This window comes from Lissotriton vulgaris, chromosome 12, assembly GCF_964263255.1.
Source record: "Lissotriton vulgaris chromosome 12, aLisVul1.2, whole genome shotgun sequence".
Classification (NCBI taxonomy): domain Eukaryota; kingdom Metazoa; phylum Chordata; class Amphibia; order Caudata; family Salamandridae; genus Lissotriton; species Lissotriton vulgaris.
The window spans coordinates 659,799,766-659,823,212 of NC_141700.1; the positions used below are offsets into that span (position 1 = coordinate 659,799,766).

The 23,447-nt window shown below is 42.0% G+C and overlaps 1 protein-coding gene across 1 annotated transcript in view; it reads left to right on the top strand.

Annotated features, from left to right (window-relative positions):
* The window catches only part of LOC147677956 (solute carrier family 66 member 2-like), a 203,824-nt gene that overhangs the window by 157,897 nt on the left and 22,480 nt on the right, over window positions 1-23,447 (top strand). The window contains exon 4 of the mRNA XM_086945835.1: window positions 18,538-18,754. Within this exon, the coding sequence (XP_086801961.1) occupies window positions 18,538-18,754 (217 nt within the window). The remainder of the gene's footprint in view (window positions 1-18,537; window positions 18,755-23,447) is intronic.

The window sequence follows — 23,447 nt, forward strand, 5'->3', positions numbered from 1 at the left end:
AACACTTCAGTGGGCTTCTTTCTCAGAGATGTCAGAAGATGGAATTTATTTAAATGATCTCAGAGCATTAACGTTTGTGGGGGTCATTTTGAAACAGGCCCCCTGCACCTATCTGTGAGACCATCAGAGTTCAATCTACAGGACTCCTCACACAGAGAGCCCACAGGAACAACCTCCTAGAATTTTCCCATGGATGCGTCAAGGTGGATTATCCATACGTGCGCGGCCTGAGCAGTGAGTGCGTGGAGGAAGTGAAGATCTGGCATATTGACAATGATATTTGAGGAGCTCCCGGGACAGAGAATAGAGTCTTCCTAAACCTAATGGTAATTGTCACAGTGCTGAACATAATGGTTGTTCCAATTTCTTTTATTTGGCTTGCTAGAGCACCGATGAGGGGCAGGGAAAAAAGGTTGCTCGGAATCCCAAGGGAGAATGGAAACAAAATGAGCCAAAAAAACAAAGTTAAGGGGTGATGATCCCACCACCACGCGTATGACTGTGTTGATGCCCATTTTTCTCAATGTCTGAGGCCCTTATATATGGTAAACAGGATAAGAAGGGTTTGAAGGAATAGGATGAGAAGCTGTGTGGGAAGGGCTGGCAGCAGGGTAGGCGAGTGAAGTGAATATTGGCTACACAGCTACCCAATATCATCAGCAGCTTTGGCCGAACTCCATTGGCTCCCTCTTAGGCAGAGAGTACAATTTAAGTCCCTCTGCCTTGTTTTCAAAGCTCTTCATGGGTCTGGCCCCAGATCAATGCAATCTAAATTTGCCTGGTACACTCCAACCACAGTGCTTCGCTCTTCATCGGCTTGTCTGGTGAGAGTACCTAGATTCAAGAAAGTCAGGGCAGGGGGAAGATCTTTTGGAGTAGCAGCGGCCAAACTTTGGAACAGTCTACCTTGGGAGATTAGACAAATTGAGGAACTTCTCCCATTCAGAAAATGTGTGAAAACCTGGCTGTTTCCTAAGGTCTAGCCTCTAGTTCTTATACTACACCCTCTTTTCCACCTTCATAGGAGCCTCAGCGCCAGGATGCCTGTAAGGTGATAGTGCGCTCTTTAAGTTCAATAAATAAATAAATAAATAAATAAATACTGGGACTCAAACGGGAAAAGGGATACAATGTGAAGCTCTGCACAGGTAAAAAAGAAAATGTAAGCTCAGAAAGTAATGGGGCTCAAAGAGGCAATTCAACATTCAGAATAATTAGCACCCAGGGTCTGCAAGATATACAGATCATAAGATCACTACTGAGAGGAATCTGGGATTAAATAACTGAGGATCTCCATGTGGGAAGACTGAAGCTCCTCACCAACAACACCTGGTACTGACTTCAAACTATATACGTCTAGGGTATACATTCAAAGACAGGGTTTTCGGATCTGATTCCTATGGTTATGTCATGAAAGGTAACATAAAGACAATACTCACAATAGCGGGAACCATCACCACAGGTTGTTGGTTGTGTCCACGCATTCCGGCAATCACACAGGATTATGTAAGGAAGTAAAAGCAAGTGTTGAGCACTAAAACTCACAGCCACAATAGACAAGAAATGAGAAAGTAATACAGTTTATCAGGAAAGAGGGGGAAATATCGGTTAAAGAGATCACACAAGGAAACTGGCAGCTAAGTCATCAGAGATAAGAAGGTAACATTCTGGAAACTGGAATTAATGAAGCGGGAAAGCAAGGCAGGAATTGGGAATAGTGTAACTACATAAATAGAAGAAGTTCAAGAAACAAGGAAGCACCTAATTAGTGGTAGCTCTGGAAACAAGGAAACACTGAAGTGCTAGTTCAAAGAACAGGATTTTGCTGTTTTTCAGGAATCAGAAATCTTCTGGAAACAGTGTGTCAGCCAAACAGGAACACTTTAATGATTGCATTTCTCAGGTGTGATCAAGCTAGGACCTGTCACAGATGTGCTGATTCCTCCATCCATTCTTGGCCTACATGTGTGCAGAGAAAGTAGTGACCAGGTAATTCTATAAAATGGAGGCTTTGGCAGGAAAAGCCCTCAAAATATGTCAATGATCTTGAATGTAAGTGGAGTTCGGAAAGGTTTTCAGGAACTGGAAAATCAATTCTGGTATTTGCCCCCAAAGTCAAGACTTATAGGATATTTAGTCTTTGCGAAAAATATAATTTTGGTTATCACAAAACCTCACTTGTATCTAAAATGAAAGGTAGAAATCTGCATGCAGATAAATCATACTTCAGAGCTTAGTTGAGCACTGGAAAGCTCGCTATTAGTGTCTCCTTGTGGTAGACTCGAAAGCACTGGGAACAAATCATTATAGAAGTACAGGACGTTCTACCACCGTGTTTAATGCAAATCTGTCATGAGCACTGCACAGCTGAACAGCCATCTTGGATTGGTCTGATACCTGACTATTCCTCTTTACATTGACAGTGACATTCTTTCATGACTGGTAGCAAAGTTGGACCTGGATTCTAAGAAGAAACACACCAAGGTTGCTGCTGCAAGTCTCAGCCTCAGACTCCTCCCTTCCCTTGATTCAGTACACTCGAACCGCTACCAACGCTGTGCAATAAGTGACTGCATACGCGGATACAGGGTTGGCACCCAAGCACCACGAAACTCCTTCTGCACCTCAAAGACTTAGTTGAGGAGAAAAACAGACATTTATCAACGTTGAGACTCAGACTGGGGTAGCAAGAGTCACAAGTCAAAACCCCTACTGAACCCTAGGTAGGCACCAACTGCATTCCCCCCCTCCCTTTATTTAAAGAACTTGGAATGCAATAACGGGGTTGGACAACAATCCACCAAAATTTGTATATGCATCTCAGTGACTTAATGTTTTGTCAATGGGCTACATTCCAATAATTGTTTCATTAAGATCGTTCTAATCACATCATTTTTGTTAAACGTAGAAAACACCAGCAACTTTACTTTGTTCAAGGGAAAGGAAAGAAGGTAAAATATACCCTCACTAGCATATAAGATAAAGATTTTGATTACCACTGGAACTTTTAATTTACTAATCATTGACTTCCTTTTCCTTTTATACTTTAAGAGTTCGAACAGATTGTGCCTTTCGTTCCTGTAGAAAAGACTAGACATGCTGTAATGGGATCATTTCGGTCACCTACATTTATCAACACTCTCCTCCTCAAGCCTGTCTAGTACCTGGCTTCTGGCCGTTTAAATCCAGATATATTAGGTCTCCTTGGCAGTCATATGAACCGTTTACATCATGATAATGAGTGCAAGCTCCTGATAACTCACTGATTTACCATAGAGATAAAGAGCCTTTTAGATCTTGTGTGTGCCTCTTTTGAAATCATCTTGGTGAGTATCCAATATGGTTGCAAGTTAAGTGCAAGAAAGTAAAGGGGGAAAACACCACCACGCAAATAACACCTAGTACCAGGTAGGGATCAACATTAGATGTTGCAGAATGCTTACTTATTTTAAGATATTGGCTTGTCTTGAAACATATATTAACATTCACGTGATGGCCCTTTCAAAATTCAAGTGACAGAGTCTGACATCTTACAATGCCCAGTTCTCAAATATTTTCAAGGTAGTTTCGATTTCCTCATATTATGTTTATTCATTGCCTTCCATTTTGTAAGCGGTTTGCGTTTAGTAGTTTTGGGGTGATTGGTAGCTTATTGGGATTGAGCTGGAAATATTGTGTAAGTCTTATCGATCTTCTTCGAAGAAACCGCCAGCGCGGCCTATGGAGGTGAGAGCGGTGGGGCCAGGTGTGGGGGGGGGGAGGGGATTTCGACAGACAACGAGGGGAAATTACATATTTATTACATTTTCTCTCGTGGTCGTCTGTCAAATTCCCCCCAATCCGGCTACAATGCTCTTACCTGAACAGGCCACGGCTGCAAATCGCACATTTTTCTTGGAAACTGTGCCCCATGTGCCCCTCTGTATGCATCCACCCACATTCATACATGGCATAGACTTTAAAGTCCATTCCGTGCAGGAATTGTTTTTGGCACTCCCATTGCAGTGCCCATTTTTAAGGCACCGCCGTGGGATTGTAAAAAGATAAATCCCACCAGACACGAGAAATACTTGTAATCTGGCAGGCAGCCTGACCACGGTTTTGGCAGTGCGGCAGCGCGGCGTTCCTGGCGCCGCACCTCCAAACTCAAAATCAGACCCTTAGTCAATTCGAAGCCCAGCAGGTTGTCGCAGTGGTCTTCAGTGTATGTCTCTGAGGAGGCCCACCGGGAGGAGTGTGTGGTATTGTATGCTACCAATGTGGTCATGCCCTGGTCGCAAGTAAGCCAGTCTAGCGTCAGGATGATACCAGTGTCTTGCATAAGGATTTTGTGCTTCTAGATAATAGAGCTCCAGGTTGGCACCTCTAGCCTTTCTTTCTCATATGGCACTATGAGAGTTCACCAACTCAAGCGGGGTCACCCACCAACCCATATCAATTTTGTTATGGTGCTGTGGAGCATGTTGAAAAGGGTACATGGAGTGAGATGGGAATGTTGGCAAAGAGAAAACAGGGGAGAATCACCATCCTAATAATGGCAATTCTGCTGGCCATAGACAAGAGCAGATATAAAAATAAATGTATCAAATCAATGCTTACTAATGCCATTGAAAATTGGCATAAGACCTATTTCAACTGTGGGGAAATCTAGCATAAGACCAAGGGCCAATATCAATTGGGTGGGAATTTGGTGAGCTACTTACTGCACCTGGTAAATACCATTAATCCAGGGTGTAGTATTTACTGGGTATGGAAAATAGCTCCTAATCCAAGATTTTCATTTGGAAACGAGGCACAATGTGCAAAGTCATTATTTAAAGCGCTGAATTTTGCATGCTTTGCCCATTTCTGTGCATGTTCCACCCAGTAAAGTTCTGCGGTTCGACATGCTGGAAGCTGTCAGGGGAAATCATTGGGGCTGCAATACTTATCAAACAGTTAGCAATTCTGATCATTCTGTAGACTTCTGTTTGCACAGGTATTGAAGATAAACCCAGGACTTTAGCTGTAGAACTATAGCTCCTCATCTAATTTGTGTTGATAATGTACGTAAACAATTCCATCTTTGAACGTACTTGGTTATTCTTCAATTGTACTGTTGTAAAGACTTCCCGCTATATGTTTTGATGCATTATTACTTTAATCATCGGTTATTTGTAAACTCATTATGGACTGCCTCTATGATGATACTTGCTGCTACACCTTACACTAGGGCACTCTTACATCTCTGGCGTCTTGTTTGTCCCAGTAAAAAACAACAAAAATACATAGAATAAATAAACTGACAGCTAAACCGAATAAAGATCATTTGACTTGACTTGACAGCTAAATTGACACATTTGATTAGTCCTCTAGTATGCATTGTTAGGCTACCTGAAAAACCTCCAACTGCTGCAGTGAAAATGCTTGCCTTGAGTTGGCTCATATTTCCTTGAGTTGAACCCGCAGGTCAGCAGTGGGTGCGGGTGTCACTCGGATGTCAAATTTACTACTCTAACTCCAGTCTTAGAATATTTAGGGAAAGTGTAACTTTCCTCACGTATTCTGGGAGGCTTATATAGTATTATTCTAACTCTAGTCTTGGGAATATTTTGGATAAAGTAAAAAAAATGAAGTTTATTTTAGGAAAATGTTGAAAAACAATAAATTGGTATTGAGCCAAATGATACCTTCATAGAGTTGCTCAAGTCAAAAATCTATGAACACTGGTTTTTGGTCAAAGCCAAATTGAGTTTCATTGTGCAAGCTATGAAAATGTGAATTGCTATTTGCAAACTTAAAAAGCAAACTGCAAAAGTGAGAAATCCCCCATTCGCCATTCAATCAATCATTCAGGGGTTTATATAGCACAGCTACTCACCCGTAAGGTTCTCAAGGCACTGAGGGGCGTGAGAGGGGGGGGGGGGGGGGGGCTGCTGATCTGTCTGGCACAGGGGTTCAGTCAAAGAGCCAGACCTTGAATTAGGTTAGCCACAGGGATTGCCTGAGGTGGAGAGGTAGGGTCTTCCAGGTCTTGGCGGCGAGGTAGGAGAAGGATCTTCCTCCGGCTCTGGTCCTGTTGATTTGTGTGACGGTGGTCAGGGCCAGTTGGGTGGAGTGAAGGTGTCTGACAGGTACGTGGAATAAGAAGCAGTGGTTCGGGAATGCTGGTCCTGCATCTTGGAGGGCTTTGTAAGCATGTGTGAGGAGCTTGAAGGTGATTATTTTGTTGACTGGGAGCCCGTGTAGTTCTCAAAAGTGTTCGGTGATGTAGCTGTAGGTGTAGGGTATGTTGAGGACCAGTCTGGCTGAGGTGTTTTAAACGTTCTGTAGTGTCCTGAGGAGTTTCTGGCTGACACCAGCGTAGAGTGCGTTGCCATAGTCGAGTTTGCTGGTGGTGTGTGCATGGGTGACCTTCTTTTTGCATTCAGTGGGGATCCATCTGAATGTCGTGATGAGGATATGGGGTTGATCTGGTGGTTCATTGTGAGCACATTCACTATCAACAGCTAGCACTTTTACTATATTTGTGAACATTAGTGAGAACACATTTCTTGCACTTATTCGCTCTCATGCTACTGGTTACACGCTACTCTTTTTCTGAGTACAACATTAGTGAAAAAGTTACCTTGAAATAAGGTGACCACCTAAGTCCAGGACAACAATTTAAGTTCATTTTCCTGGCAGACTGCTCTACTGACAGCTGGTGGGGGTGGTTGAAGGCTCAAGGTAGCTGTGGTGATGTAGAATGGTTTTTGGCTCCTTCCGCCAACATTTTCTCATGCCCTCACAGTGCTAATGCTTGCACCCAGTGTTTCATCATTGAGCTTTTTATGTTTGTTATGTCTGATGTTTGACGCCTGATGCCAGCCTGTAATTTTGCTGTAGATTCTGCTGATCTATTTTGACTGAGCACCTAGAGTTGCTGTTGGGTGCTGTGGTGATTGTATTGATGTCCAGGTCCTTACATTATTAACCCTCTGCTTTAGCAGACCATGGTGGTGGGCGGTGAGACTTGGTGCTTTATTTGTCTATGATTGGGAAAACTCTAATTGAAAGGATCAAAGTGTATCCAAGCAGAGCAGCTCTATTATCCATAGCCTCTTGTTAGCCCCAGTGATCATTCAGAGGGCTACTTGGATTATGAGGCCACTCTGTACCCAATGCTCCAATACCAGGGAGCTAGCCGGCATTGAGGAGTCGGCACAGGTGAGCATGCAGCTGGGCATCCCTTTAACTAATAGGGGTCCTTGGAAACTACCTTTCCCTTCTCTTTTCCTTGGCTGTTAACACAACTGTTTGCTATTTTCTGTGCTTTTGGATAATTTGAATCGTCAAGGCACAGAGGAACTACTGCTAACAAAAGGGGCAAAACAATCGCCTGTCCTTGTGGTATTGACTTAGGGACAGATGTATCAAAATGCCTATTTGCGATTCTCAAATAGCGATTTTTTGAGAATCGCTATTTGAGAATTGCAAAATGGTATGTATATAAAAATGTGCTATTTTTTAGCGATTTCCTAAAATTCCTTAATTGCGATTAGCAAATGGCTAATCGCAATTAAGGAATAATTTCCCATTCATTTCTATGGGCCAGGAGGCCCATAGGAAGGAATGGGAAATTATTCTCAATTTGCGATTCGCAATTTGCTAATCGCAAATTGAGAATAATTTCAAGGGGGCAAGGGTGTCTTAAGGACACCCTGCTGCACCCCTGAAATTTACATGTGTGCGCATATGGAGCACATACATGCCCTAAGGGCCTGTATGAACGCCACATGGCACCTTTACAAATGCCAAAAAGTTCATTTGTAAAAGAATTCGCAAATTACCACCAACTACAAGTTGGTGGTAATTTGCGATTTCTTAGTGTAAATTCTCAAAACGTAATAGCTTCTTACATAGCATTTAAGGAATCGCAATTTGCGATTCCTTAAATGCTTACGCAATATGAAGGAATCGCAAAATTTGGGATTCCTTAATATTGCGATGAGTTTTAAATGATACATTCCATTTTCCGATTTTTTTGTCGCAAACGCTGCTTTTTACCGAATCACAGCGTTTGCGACAAAAAAATCGTTTGATACATCTGCCCCCAAGTTTGTAGTGGTGTGCGAAGCTGACATTTAGTAAAGAAAGTAAGAAAGTGGTAATTGCTGGCGCTTCTTTTTGGAAATGGTGGACTCTTATGGGAGTATCGGAGTATTTAAGGAAAGAAATATTTTAATTTTAATTACTGATTCATAAAACTGGGCATTAGCTGGTATTTTTTCTTTTGAAACTCAGCAAGACCTATAAGCTTTTACATACATTTTTGTTGTTATTGGGGATAAGAAACAGCTCCTGTTATTTAAGAACTGATAGATCATTTAACCATGACTATTAAAACATTGTGCCGTAGAACTATTTTACTTAAAAATCAGACAACCACTTAGGTTGACAAAAGGGTCCTGGAAAAAATCCATTTGTGGTGGCTCACAATCCTTATGTTCTTTCCACGTTAGAGTGGGTGCACTCACTGCTACTACCACCCCTAGATTTATTTGCCCCAATAAACTAGGATTATACTTACTGAGTGATTTTAGTTATAGCCGGCCTCATTTCTTGTGGCTAGCTCTCTGGAGCTCAGAAGAAGCAAAATTAACTAGAGAGATGGTTTTAGACTGTTTGGCATGTAATAAGAGTTTTTTGATCCCCTGGTTAGCATACGTCACAAAATCTCTGAAAGCTATTGGATTGGCTGATATGTTTTTAGATAGAACGCCTCGGGTAGGCCCCGTCAGACAGCAAATGCAAATGTTGTTGCTAGAGCGAGCTAAAGAAGAGAGGACGAAGGCTGAAAGACAAAAATCAAGTGTGAAGCATTATTTATATCTTCATCCCAGGGCCATTTCTACCAACTATCTGCAGAATACAAATAAGAACTAGGAAAGGGGTTTTTTGTTCAGCTTTTGTGCTGGTATGGTGAAATATTTTCTTTGTTTTCGGGCTGGACACTAACTCCAGCTCGACTCGAGAGAATGCCCTAGTACTTATTTACACATACAAACTATGGTACATTTTCTCGTCTTTTGTGAATATTATAAAATGTATACCAAAAATTTCTTCATACCATTTTTCTACTGCTTTGTATGCAAGCATATCATTTTTTACTGGCATTAGCAGGTGATGAAACGTGTGGACACGTGACTCTATTTCTCAAAGCCGCAGTCCCCTCCAAAGGTCGATATTTTTAGAATAATTTTGCTTGATTAATTAGTATCCAACTCTGTCTTAATCTTGGTTTTGTTCACCCCAGCCTGTTTTTATTCCGATTGTTTGTCATTAATATCCTAAACCTGATGACTTTATGTATTTTAGCTGCATGTTTTAAATAATCTGTATGCATTCTATTGCTATTTTGCACATCTTGCATGCTTTTATGGTTTTTTACAGCCAAATGAAGGGAATTCTGATTCTGATTCTACTACTACAACCCTGATGAACGTAAGGAAACAATGACAACTGTCCTAGATGATCATCAGGTATCTGCCATAAAGCTGTATAGTGTCTACACAAACATTGAAATTTCACTTTTGACTCCTCGCTTGGGGCCACATGTATCAAAATAGTATTCTGTGATTACCAAATTGCGATTTTTACTGAATCGTTATTTGGTAATTGCAAAATGCTATGTATGTGAGAAATCACAAACATTGTGCAATTCCTTAATATTACCTAATAGCAATTTGGTAATTATCGAATCGCTATTAGGTAATATTACTCAATTTATTCCTATTATTATTATTATTATTATTATTATGTTTCTTATATAGCGCCCGAATCGACCCCCGAAGGGGTATCTCCGCGCTTGCCTTGGGAATCCGTCCTGGCTTTTCCCTGTGAGATAGCCCTTGCCTTGGGAATCCGTCCTGGCTTTTCCCTGTGAGATAGCCCCCTACAGGGCATCCCCAAGGTGAAAGCCAGGCATCCCGCCGCAGGGGGGCCGTTGTGGAGATTAAGCAAGCTTAATGCCCAGAGTTGCAGAGTGTGAACCCATGATTAGGTCAGGCACCGAAGCGAGAATTATCGAGCCCTTGGACATTTGAGCTCAAGACCTATGGGCTGAAAGGCCAGATTCGCTAATTTGTGATTACCTAATTGGTAATCGCAAATGAGCAAATGCAAAGCCAAGAGTGCCCAGGGGCCTAAGGCCCCCCTGATGCACCTCCCCCAAAAAGAAAACAATGTGCACATGTAAAGCGCACACTTGCCCTAGGGACAGGTGTGCGCTACATAGCACTTTGAAAAATTGAGTTTTGTGCATATTTCAAAGTTTTCACATTGTTACCATCGACTTGCAGTCAATGGTAATTGTATTTTTCATACAGACACAGTTTGCATTTGGAAAATGCTTCATACATGTTCTTACACAATCGCAAATTGTGAATCCCTATTTACATTTGCAATTTTAGTAATCACAAAAAATTGAGATTACCTAAATATGCGAATGCAAAGCCTTTCATACCTCATGAAAGGCAATTTTGCATTCCCTGTGAGATAGCCCCCTACAGGGCATCCCCAAGGTGAAAGCCAGGCATCCTGCCGCAGGGGGGCCGTTGTGGAGATTAAGCAAGCTTAATGCCCAGAGTTGCAGAGTGTGAACCCATGATGAGGTCAGGCACCGAAGCGAGAATTATCGAGCCCTTGGACATTTGAGCTCAAGACCTATGGGCTGAAAGGCCAGATTCGCTAATTTGTGATTACCTAATTGGTAATCGCAAATGAGCAAATGCAAAGCCAAGAGTGCCCAGGGGCCTAAGGCCCCCCTGATGCACCTCCCCCAAAAAGAAAACAATGTGCACATGTAAAGCGCACACTTGCCCTAGGGACAGGTGTGCGCTACATAGCACTTTGAAAAATTGAGTTTTGTGCATATTTCAAAGTTTTCACATTGTTACCATCGACTTGCAGTCAATGGTAATTGTATTTTTCATACAGACACAGTTTGCATTTGGAAAATGCTTCATACATGTTCTTACACAATCGCAAATTGTGAATCCCTATTTACATTTGCAATTTTAGTAATCACAAAAAATTGAGATTACCTAAATATGCGAATGCAAAGCCTTTCATACCTCATGAAAGGCAATTTTGCATTCGCAGACAGCTGAATTGTGTGATTCGCACTGTTTTCTAATGCAAAATTGTTTCATACATGTGGCCCCACGTGAGATGCCTATGCATGCTAGTCAGCTTGCTATGCTGTCTCCAATTTCAATGTAATTTATTTTTTGGGATGTTAAGTTAAATCTCCCAACATTTCTAGTGCCTATTAGAAACAAGAGAAACATTAGGGCTCTACAACAGTACTCCGAGTGATATTCAACCCCCTAAAGAAGAAGTATGTATTACTCTGGACTTCCCCTTGAATGTTTCTTCTAATCTCCCAGGGAACTATCTTCAGTTATCAGAGGATCAACAGATATTACTGAAAATACTGTACTCCCTTTTAAATCTCTTGGAGCAAATGACACTTAGCTCAGATCACATATTTGAAGTCCTATCTACAATATCAGTTACGATTGCTAACTGGCCTAATTTTTTAAGAAAGCCTATAGAACCTTATGTTCAAGCTTATGCTGACCCCAAAACAGAAGATAGGTTTAATGAATTAATATATGAAAAAGGTGAATAAAAGGAGTATTCAGACTAGGAATCCAGCAATGAGGAAAAATAAGGAATAGAAGAATGCTAATTGTGAAGTTTATTTACAGAAGATCAATTTAAAACAAATAAACTTTGCTTTATAGAACCTAATTTTCCCTTTCAGCGTTTTCCTATCTTTAATAAAGAAGTTTGAGGTATGCCACAAACCTTACCTGAACCTTCCCTATAGTAGAAAAGAAAACATAAAGGAAAAGAACAAGTAAATATCCAAAAGAAGAAAGGAAAATGAACGAAATACAGAATAACAAAATATGTTCATGACGTTTTATGTTGATTCTGGAACAGCAAGTATCTGAGCTCTCCAATATGATGGTATTTATAGACTCAAGTAATCCTCTTGTACCAACCAAGCCTCAAAAGGGCTGTAATACCCTTCTCTGAGGATAAAGAGCATAATCCATTGGCTGTTGTATTTCAGAGTCATTGTTCACTTATTGTAGGAAATAAATACTTGCAAGTTCAGGCCAGCAGGCCAGAACTCATTTGATGAATGCTGTTCATTAAATTGATCAGTCAATCAGTTGGGATGTGTAAAGTCTGGCTAACCAACCGTGAGGGTATCCAGGGGCTAGGTTCTTGCAGGGATCAGTCAACAGCCAGGTCTTGAGTCCCTTTCTGAATTCCGAGAGAGAAGGTGATGTTCGGGGGTGGAAGGGACGGTCATTCCAGGACTTGGTGGCATATTAGGAAAAGTAGCATCCTCCACTGTAACTTCGGCAGATGCGGGCAATGTTTGTGAGGGCGTGGAAGGTGGATTGCAGGTGTCTGGTGGGTTAGTGAAAGTTCAGGCTGTGGTTGATCTATGCTGTTCCTTGGTTGTGCAGGGCCTTTTAGGCACGTATCCGCATCTTGAATTGGCATCTTTTCTGGATGGGGCTGCCAATGGAGGTTCCTGAGTTGGGGTGATATGGGTCCGTTTGGGGAGGTCGAGGATAAGTCTGGCAGCAGAGTTCTTTATCATCTGGAATCTCTTCAGGAGTTGGGTAGTGAGACAAGCATAGACCGCATTGCCTTAGTCAAGCCTGGTGGTGACTAGGGCTTGAGTGATGGTTTTCCTGGTGTTGACTGGGAGCCATCTAAAGATCTTTCAGAGCATACAAAAGGTGTGAAATCAGGTGGGCTAGCCTGCTTTGATCTGACATTTCATGGTAAATTTTCTGTCCAGGTCGATGCCACCTGGGTGTGGTCTGTTGGTGTGGATCCAACTTCTGAGGACCCCATGGGTCGTTTCACGGGAGGTGTCCTTCCCAAAAATCTGCACTTCCATCTTGTACGTGTTGAGCTTCAGACAGGTGGTCTTCATCCAGTCAGAGACACCCGTCATGCGGTTGAAGAAGTTTGTACTAGAGGTAGAGGGGACTTCTGAGAGCAAGAGGATGAGTTTGGTATCATCTGCATAGGATATGATGTTTAGGCCATGGGTTCTGATGATGATGGCCAGAGGCATCATGTAGAGGTTGAACAGGGTAGGGCTGAGATATAAACCTTTAGTGGCACCGCATGTGGTGATCTTGGGTTCCAAGGTGAAGGGTGGCTGGTGGATTCTCTGGACTTGTCCTGTGAGGAAGGATGTGATCCTTCTGAGGGTGTCTACCTGGATCCCGATGTGGTGGAGTCTCTTGATGAGGGTGTGGTGGGATACAGTGCCGAATGCTGCTGAGAGGTCGAGGAGGATCAGGGCTGCTGTTTGTCCTGAGTCAAGGAGGGTGCTGATGTTGTCAGTGGTAGCGTTCAGGACGGTTTCTGTGCTGTGGTTGGTATGGAAACCAGATTTGAATTTGTCCAGCAGGTTGTTTCTCTCCAGGTGTTCAGTAAGTTGCTGGTTGATGTCTTTCTTGAGGACATTGGTGGGGAAGGGGAGCAGAGAGATGGGCTAGTAGTTCTTGAGGTCACTGGGGTTGGTGGAGAATTTCTCGAGGAGGGGTCTGACCTCTGCATGTTTCTATCCGCCAGGAAGGTGGCTGTGGTGATTGATGCATTGAGAATGGAGGTGAGTTTGCAGCTGATTTCCTTGCATTCAAGGTTGAAGAAGTGATGGGGGCAAAGGTCCATGGGTGCTCCAGTGTGAATTGAGTTCATGATGGCTGTGGTCTCTGTGTGATGAGTTGTTCCTGTAAGTGGGTGGTTGTGAGTGGTGCCCATTGGTGTGAGAAGGTTATAGAAGTTGGTGGGTTAGAGTTTGTAGTTTCTGTAGATGGTGGATATCTTGTTGGGGAAGTAGTCTTTCAAGATGTCGCTGAGTTGTATAGCTGTTTGCAGTTGCATTTCATTGTCCTGAGTTGAGTTCTGGTGTATACCAGCTGGCTTGTATGGTGGATCTGCTGGTCTTGGTGGGCTTGATAGGGGTGACTCTGTCAGCACAGCTTGTGATCCAGCTGGAAAGATTCTTGATGGCCTGTTCAAGGTTGGTTGCGAAGTAGGGGTGGATGGTGTTAAAGGTGTTCATCCATTTGGACTCTGTCACTTTTTTCCAGCTGTGGTGGGAGGAGCTGGGAGGCTTGGTTGTGGTGCTTGGGGATCCTGTGATTGTGAAGTGAACAATGACATTGTCGGTCCAGGTGAGTTTGGTGACAGGATTGGACTTTACTCTGTCACTGGACGTAAAGATCGGGTCAAGCTTGTGTCCTGAGCTCTGTCTGAGGTTGGTGACCAGTTGAGTGAGGCTGATATTGCTCATGCTTTCCAGGAGGTTGCCATTGTTCCCGTCTTTGGGGTCATCGAGGTGGAAGTTGAGGTCACGGAGGAGGATGTAGTGCTAAGAGTCAATGGCAATTCGGGGCAATGAAATCAGGGATGGTGTTGCAGGAACCGGGGCATGGTACTTAAAGTCTGTATACGAGGGTGCCTCTGATGGTAGTTGTGCCATCAAATTGAAGTTGGAAGTTGAGGTGTTCCATGATTAGTGCAGTGTTGTGTTTGGTGGTGGTGCAGCAGATGGTTTCTTTGTGGGTGACTGTGATGCCACTTCCGTTCTTGTTGGTGCGATCCTGTTATATCATCTTGCAGCCGAAGGGTGTCGCAGTGGCGATAGCGATGTCATGCAAGAATGCGGGGTTGAAGAGGTCTCTCTAATGAAGATTACTTCAGGGTGAGGGTAGTGATGGTGTCCCAGATGTTGGTGGTGTGTTTGTAGAGTGATCCCGCATTGAAAAAAAGTTAGTATAGTAGTTCCGGGGTAGCTGTGTCGGTGAGGTGGGTGTGGTGAGGGTTTCCATGATGATGGGAGGGTCTGAGCTGCAAGAAAGTGGCAGCGGCGTTATGTGAAAGGTCCTTCCGTTGATCGATGGGATTTAAAGCATCAGATTTCACATGTCACAGATACAGATTTTCACTTGTCACATCCAATAAGTCTGGACTCTTTCATTTCTCCACTTATTGAGTTTGACAATGTTTTTCTGTTGATAACTGTCGTTTTACAGATCTACAGTACTCAGTCTCACCCATATACATCCTCAATAATTATTACTGTCTTCTATCAATATTAAATTAATTATGTGCCATATTGAATTTGCCTTGAACTGTGATTTCGTCAGTAAAAAAGGTTTCAATCTAACATCAATCCAAAATGAATCTCAATTAGAAAATAATTTTTAACATCTTGCCATAACCCACTACATCCACATTATATAAAGAAGAATGCTGGTCCTCGTTGGCAAAAGGGTTCAACTAAAACAAAATATGCATGGAAAGTAGACCTCTAAATTAACCAAAAACTTCAGATCCTTTCTGGGAACTCAGAAGGACCTAATTTCAATACACTTACATTTTTAATGAATCTAAAGATTTCCATTATACGTTTACTGGAAACTGAAAATTATTTTGTAGTAGAAAACCACTATGTAATAAGTGCCCAGCCAACAGTTCCAAAAAGGGTTGTGCAAAAGGATCATTAGCAATAGACATATTAACGATTTATAACTGGAAGTATGAGATTGTTCTCCATTCTAGTGATGTTCTACAGCGTATTAGAACATTGGAATGTTGGGAGCTCCATTGTAGACGTGGAGTGCTCCAAATGCTTCTACAGGCTGGTAAAGGGCCGCAGAGCAACATTCCAATTCTTTTTACAAAGGCCTCTCGGAGCTCGAGGGGATTTAAATCGAGCTTCGAGAGGACTTTATTTTATTTGTTAAAACATTCTGCCCTCTAGTGCCAGAATGGGTATTGTGGTGATTAATGTTCATAATGAATCTAATATACCCACTCTCTCAACTGGAAAAGGCTATTATGGAACATCAATAATTGACTATTTGTTTGCCACCTATCAGTCATTAACAATGTTCTCAGAATTATGCATTTTGATTCAATTTACATCAACCATTCAGTTCTTCAAGTTATTTTAGATCTTCCACTTCAAACAACCTCAAATTGGTCTTTAGATATTAGCAATTGTGAGGTTGATATTCAATCATCTAATGGGCGGACTACCTTGGAATCCTTTTAAAATAGGTGTATTATATGGATTGATAATGAAATGTATAGATCTGTCAATCAATGCTACTGATAAATTAATTATTGAGTTCGAGTTCTGCACTAAAATAATTGTAAAGATAATGGAACTCAATGAAAAAGCACTAAGAGGGAAGAAGAACCAGAATGACACTCAAGAATCAATATAGTAACCTGAAATGAATACACATATTCTTAAACAGGGTTTACAGTATTCTCCTAGTCATTAAACACATAAAGAAATTAAGGAAGAGACACATAAGAAATTTTATAATAAAAAAGAAAAACCAGGTCGACCCAACCTGCACTGACTTAAATCTAGCAGGACTGGTAAAAAATTCCTGACGCCTTTGGCGAATTGTAGCCCTAAACTGTGGGAACAAGGTTACATTTTGCCTTTTAGAGGAAGGAAAAAATGCAAAGTGTATGGTTGGGCTTTCGGACAGCATAACTTTGAGATAGTACAATCATACCTACATCTTGGTAGAATCTTTTCCTATTATTTGAGTAACAAAAGTCATTTTAGTCAATTTGAGAGTAAGACTACGCCCATGGAGATACATCAAGTACATTTTATAACTCGCGGAGTGGGAGACATTTGACATTTTTATTAGAAATCTATATAACTAAAATACCATTGACTCTAACCTATAGTTTAGAATATAAGTTCTTTAATACTTGGTCCTCATTAAATAAATATGAAAGTAAGGGCTAGATGTAGGTAAATCATTTTTACCGATTCTAAAATACAGAATCTTACCAATTCGGTATTTTAGAATCGGTAAATCTGATGTAGGTAAATATTCAGTATTTTTTACCGAATAGGTAAGATTCGGTAATTACCGAATCGGTATTTACCGATTCGGTAATTGCCATTCATTCCTATGGGCCCATAGGAATGAATGACTATTACCGAATCGGTAATTACCGATTCGGTAAATACCGAATAATTCAAGGGTGGCAGGGTGTCACTTTGACACCCTGTTGCACCCCTGATTAGGGCTTGTGTGCCATGTGGCACACATACATGCCCTAAGGGCATGTATGTGTGCCACATGGCACAGGTGTAAATGCACAGATTTGCATATACACAGGTATTCGTTATTTACCACCAACTAATAGTTGGTGGTAAATAATGAATCCTTCAAGCCCTGTAGCACTGTTTACAGTGCCACCTACATCTCAAAATACAGATTCGGTAATTTTACCGAATCAGTAAATTTACCGATTTGGTAAAATTACAGATTCGGTAAAATTACCAAATTTGTATTTTAAGATGCCCTAAAATACCTACATCTGGCCCTAAGTTCCTTTGAAAAGTTCTGTTCCTTAGGTTCCTATATTCCAATGCAAGTTTGCCTCTTGAATTTGTCCTATGCAGCACTTGTATCCAGGTACTTGGAAGGTATTTAAAGGGGCTACCATTTAGATAATGCCCCAGACAGACCCTTCAAAAATTTTTGAAGCATGAAATGTCTAGCATGGCTGGTAAACAAGGTACTCTTGCAGTTAATTTCTACTATGCACTGAAAAGGTGTGATCTCACCATTGAGTGGCTTCAGCATTGTCTCCCGCTCAACTGTGATTATTTCTAAAGAGAACATCCTCATTGGGAAGTTTCAAATATGATAATGAGCACTGTATTAACTTCAAAAAATGTAATACTTTCCCAGATGGAGGACTGGACATAGAGGGCCAACCATAGCTTTTATACTTTTTAGAGCATATTTCAAGAAGAATTATATTTTTACTTTAAACACGTAATCTGCAGTTTAAGGGTATTTATAGGGAAGTGGGCAGGTCAATCACAAAATTATTATACTTGACATTTCTGTCAAGGTGGTATTCAGGGCTTAAACGTGCTGTATATCTGTCCAGCATTACATATTGTGCTAAGATGGTATTTAGGTGCAGTGATTCAAAAGTATAACATACCATCTTTTAATGAGTTTGTTTTACGAATTTGGCACCTAATGAACATATGTGCTGTAGTTTCTACAAATGTTTTTTTTTTTAAATGTTCATGTAGTGAAGTATTTTTTAAATAGTGTGGTTTCCGTTTAAAGGAGATTTAATCCCTCTTTGTTTATTGCATGATTTTTTTTAAAAGAATTGTTGGCGGCCGATGAGGCTTAAATCAATTAATATAGATGAAATTCCCCCATGCCAGTATGGACGCTGTTTCCAGTTCAGCACTTCGTTTTGCTTTCATTAAACATAATATACAAACACACCTGAAAACAATGATTTGTATGAAAAATGTGGGTCTGGTGGCAGTAATGACCTGAAATTAGGTATTTCACCCTATCTTGAATTATGCTTAGTGCAATGCTGAAGTTTTAAATCAATGGCTTACAATATTCATCGGCTTGGAAATTGATTTTATGTTTTTTCTATCAGATTTTGATCTTCAATACTTTTGGAAATGGAGTCGATTTGTGGATTATCTGCAGTTCTGCCTCTTTGTAAGCATTGCGTGCACATTGGTCACCTACATCTTCATAGATTCTGCCATCTTTGTGGAAGGACTCGGCTTTGTGGCAGTGTTGATGGAGGCCATGCTGGGCGTTCCTCAGCTCTGGCAGAATTTCCAGAAGCGTTCTACTCAAGGCATGAGGTGAGCTAACTTTTGTGTTTATGGGGCTCCTTTGCAAATCTCATCCTTGAACGGTTGATGTTATGACTGTGGTGGAGTCTGGCCTTGTGAATAGGAGAATGTTAGCCTACAGTAAGGTTGTTAGATGTGCTGTGATGGATGCATGATCCAGATAAAGTTGTTCAGCAAACCGGATCGGCTGGTTGGGGATGGGGGGGTGGGTGGGGGGGGGGGGGGGGTGGCATTGCAATGATGGGAGAGGTTGGAAAAAAAGAAAAAAGAACTTATCTCGCCAGCCATTGCCTCTCCTCGTCATCGCTGTTTCCTGCCTCCCGGAAAACACCCAGACTCCCCTAGCCAATCACGAAGCTGTCTTACAGCAGTGTGGTGATTCGTCTGAGCGCAGTAGTGCGGCGCTCAGATGGGGACTGCGAGGCTGTGCATATTCTTCCGCCAGGCTGTAAAATACAGGGGAACATGCAGAGTGCGCATGGCGGTTTAGCCAGCCATCTTGGGCTGGCCAAACTGCCATGCGCACTTAAGGTGCACCAGCCACTCCTCCTCCCTTTGAGTCATGGGAACCCAGCTTTGCCCGCCCTAACATGGAGCTTGCAGCCAGACTAAGAATAAAATTATAATAAGGTTCGGTTATTATCATTTTATTTTTCATTTGCACTGCTCTTAGAGAAGTGGGGTGACGCTCCTCCGCCTTAGCGGAGGAGCTGCTGGTGTCCACAAAGTACATCATGATGTGGAGGCCTTTTGTAAGTTACCCTACTCCGAACCACGGACAACCTTCATTTGTGATTGCATGTATGCTACGAGCATTACAGCAGGTGAAAACAGCAACCCCAAAGAGACAAGAGCAACATTGCTCACCGTATAGCTGCATGCATTGTTTTGTCCCTGGCATAATGTATGTATTTAGAACCAATACTTGCATGTTAGAACAATTCAATGCATAGTATACATAGGTGGGATCATAAACAGCAATAAAACAATTGCCAAAGTAAAATATGGAATCAACTGCGCCATTGTGTCAAAGAAAGGATGGCAAATGCAAATAATTATTTCCACCAACAGTTTAAATCAACTGCAAAATGAAAAGGCTGGTATAGATGGAATGAATTATAGATACAGCCCTCTGACGAGTTCCATAGGGAAGCTGAAATTATTCACCCTTTTAGAGCAGAGAGACCTAACCCTGGATTCTCACTAGTAGGCTCTAGGGAAGGTAAACACCTGTTGGATATCCTGGGGGCTAAGTAGTCATCCACCCAGCAAGTCACATGTTTCAATCCCAGCAGGTGTACTTAGCTATCTGAAAACTAGATGGCTCATGTATGGCCATTGAAGGAAGTAGATTAGCATGGGTGAGGCCACAGGGGTGGTTGCCCCAGGCACAAAATTCTTAGGGGCATTCTTAGGAGTGCGAAATTTCAATAGGGTGGCAAAATTTGAAAAGAAAAGTGGAAGTATACTTGCCTTACCCTGGGCGCTGGCAAACCATGCTACACCACTGATTGAAGGTGCCAGGAAGCCGCACAAGACTGTTGGATGTTCCTTAGATATTGCGTAACTGAACATGTCAACAGGGCAGAACGGGTCATTCTGCCTCCCATTGCCCCAATATAGTCATGGGGCTTCCTTGTTTCCTAATACATTGCACATCTTATTGTTTCTTTTAAATGAGTATTTCTGACTAAAAAAATACAAGATAGTGTATAGGCTTTAAGTGTCAGAAGGTCAATGTTTCATACTTCATCAGTTGATATATTCTTTACAAATAGTTACTACTAACAACAATCCTAATAGTGAACAGAAATGGAGCCGGCCCTAGAGGAAAGTCAGCTTAGCTACCTTTTCACCCTACGTCTGCCCCACACTCCTAACAAGCACCGATAATGTAGATGCAGTGGAAGCCCCTGAGAAGGCAATCACCCAGGCCTTCAACATCTCTGCACCTTTGTCAAGGGTCAAGCTTAAGTCCAAACTGTCATCTTGGTTTATTGAATCCCTAAACTCCAGCCAGTAGGAAAGCGGAAAGCAAATGGCGGAAAACCAAAAGCACCGAGGACAGACAGGCATACAAACTCATCTACAGACATTACCTAGATAATATCAAGTTAGCCAAAAAAACGTATATTAGTAACAGAATCAACAAGGCTGCTAAATAAAATTAGGAGCTTTATAAAATACTAAAATAATTTACCAACCCTCCCTCCTGTCAGTCCGATGATACCTCTTCAAAAGAGTGGGTGGACCCGTTATCCACCTTCTTTGGGGACAAGATCAACACTATTCATAACTCCTTTCTCAATCATACTACCGAAAATCATTATAATGAACCTGACGGTAATCAGATATCTACTACTACCCGCCTAGTTCATCATACTCACTCAAGAAGATGTTAGCCCTGCCCTCTCCAAAGTCAACTCGAGTTCCCCGGTCGACCCAGTTCCACCTCATATTCTGTCCACCATTGCCCCGCACTTCTCAAGAGTCTCGTTGACCTTTTTGACTTGTCCTTAAACCAATCAACAATCCCTATAAAATGGAAAGCAGCCAGGGTCAAGCCATTTTTTAAATAGCTTTCGGCAAATCGCAAGCAACCTAGCAACAATCGTCCCATTTCTCTTCTTCCTCACTTTGGAAAGGTTCTGCAGTCCCTGGTCAACAAGCAACTTACAACCTATCTAGAAAGCCACACATTGTTGGACCCCTCCCAATCAGGGTTTGGGTTGCCCACAGCACTGAAACCTCGCTGGTGGAGGTAGTCGATAATATAAGACTTGCCCAGGACAGCGGGCAGTTAACCATGCTTGTCTTCTAGACCTTTTGGCTGCTTTTGATACCATCTCCCACAGGATTTAAAGCATCGACTGTGGAAGATGGGAGTCAGGGAAACGGCCCTTGACTGGTTCAAGAACTATCTAACTGACCAAACTTCAACGGTACAACTGGGTTCCCTGGCCTCTTATGGCCAGTCGGTAGATAAGGTAATCCCCCAGGGATCCATTCTAGGTCCCATGCTTTTTAACCTCTATGTGGCACCTTTGGCCAAGGTGATCAGATCTAATGAATGCGACACAGTGTCATATGCAGATGACACACAACTATTGATCACTCTTGGTCCCAATCCTCCTGACACCAGCCACCTTCAACTTAACACCAGCAAGACAGTGATCATCCTTTTCGGGAAGGTCATGAATTCTGGTCTAATGACTGGGGGCCTCAGAGTCTTGGTCCGTGTACTTTTCCTAAGCCAATGGTACGTAACCTTGGAGTGAAGAAGAAGAACAAGCTGTCTATCAAATTTCACGTAAACCATATAACTGGCACTTACTATGGACTAATGTGAAGCCTACATAAGATCTTTCAATGGATCCCAGTTGAATCAAGGAAACCGCTTGCCCAGGGTCTAATTTTAAGTCAGCTAGACTAGGGAAATGCCCTGTTGGCCTCCATCAATGAAGACGAGCCTCTCACCAGACTCCAAGTCTTACAGAACACTTCCACTAGACTGGTGCTAAATCTCCCAGCACGGTCCCCGCTGGCACCTAGTCTGCAAACTCCACACTGGCTTCCCATCATGAAATGAATCAGTTTTAAGATAATTTGTCTGGTACATAAGACCATGTATGGAAACAAGCCTAGTTACCCTGCCCAAAAACTAAACTGGTACTTACTTAATAGGACCCTTAGGTCACAAACCAAACATCTTCTCGCTCCCCTCAGGATTCGTACTGCCAGGAATGGCCATAGATCCTTTTCTCATCTTGTCCCTGCTTTCTGGAACAAGCTTCCATTGCAGCTTCATATGGTCATCTTCCACAAACAGTTTCGGAAGAGGTTAAAAACTTGGCTCTTCTGATCCCTCTCCTTCTATTGTTGTATTTCTTTCCCTTCACTGTTTTGAGACCCTTGGGTGATATGTGGTGCTTAATAATATCCAATGACTAAGACTAGGATGCAGTGAAATAATTTCCCAATGACTCATGGATCATAATGGCACAGGAAAGCCAAATCAGCAGATTGTGGCATTTTATGTGAAGATTGGGTCATTTCATTCTGACGTTCGGCGTGCGATAGAGTCAGAGGATCCTGTACGTTGAAGCAGAGTGTGCTACTGATAGCTGACCAATAAACTATTGTGGACCTTATGAGGAATAGGTTGCTTAGTGTTTGAGGTCTCTTCTAAGCAGTAATGTATGCGCATATGTTTAGTTTCAGTAGAACAATGCTGTAACAGACAGTGGTAACAGCAGGCGAATCAGACGGTCTGAGGGATTAAAACACTATGGCCCCACCTTACAATAGGTGTTTTTTATGACTCTGAATTTATGGCAATGCCTTTAGTTAAATTATGCCTGTTTGGAGTATTTGCTAACCTTCGCTTCCTAAACAGGTGTATAGAAGAACTGTATGAAATTCACTGAAACTACTCAGTTGACAATTGCTAGAATCGAAAGTACGGAATTAGGGGCTTGGAAAGCTTAGTACTAGTAGCATCATTGTGGAAATAACTACTGCATTTTCCACATTTGCGGTTGCACGCAATCTCAGTGCACCCCTTCATACAATATCACTGTGGTGTTCTGTAGTCTTAACTACTTTAATGTTATCTGTGTTGGCCTTCCTGAAAAAACTCCCAGCATTCCAGATCTACGTCCTCATGCTTGCATGAGATGATGCAACCATATCACCCTGGACC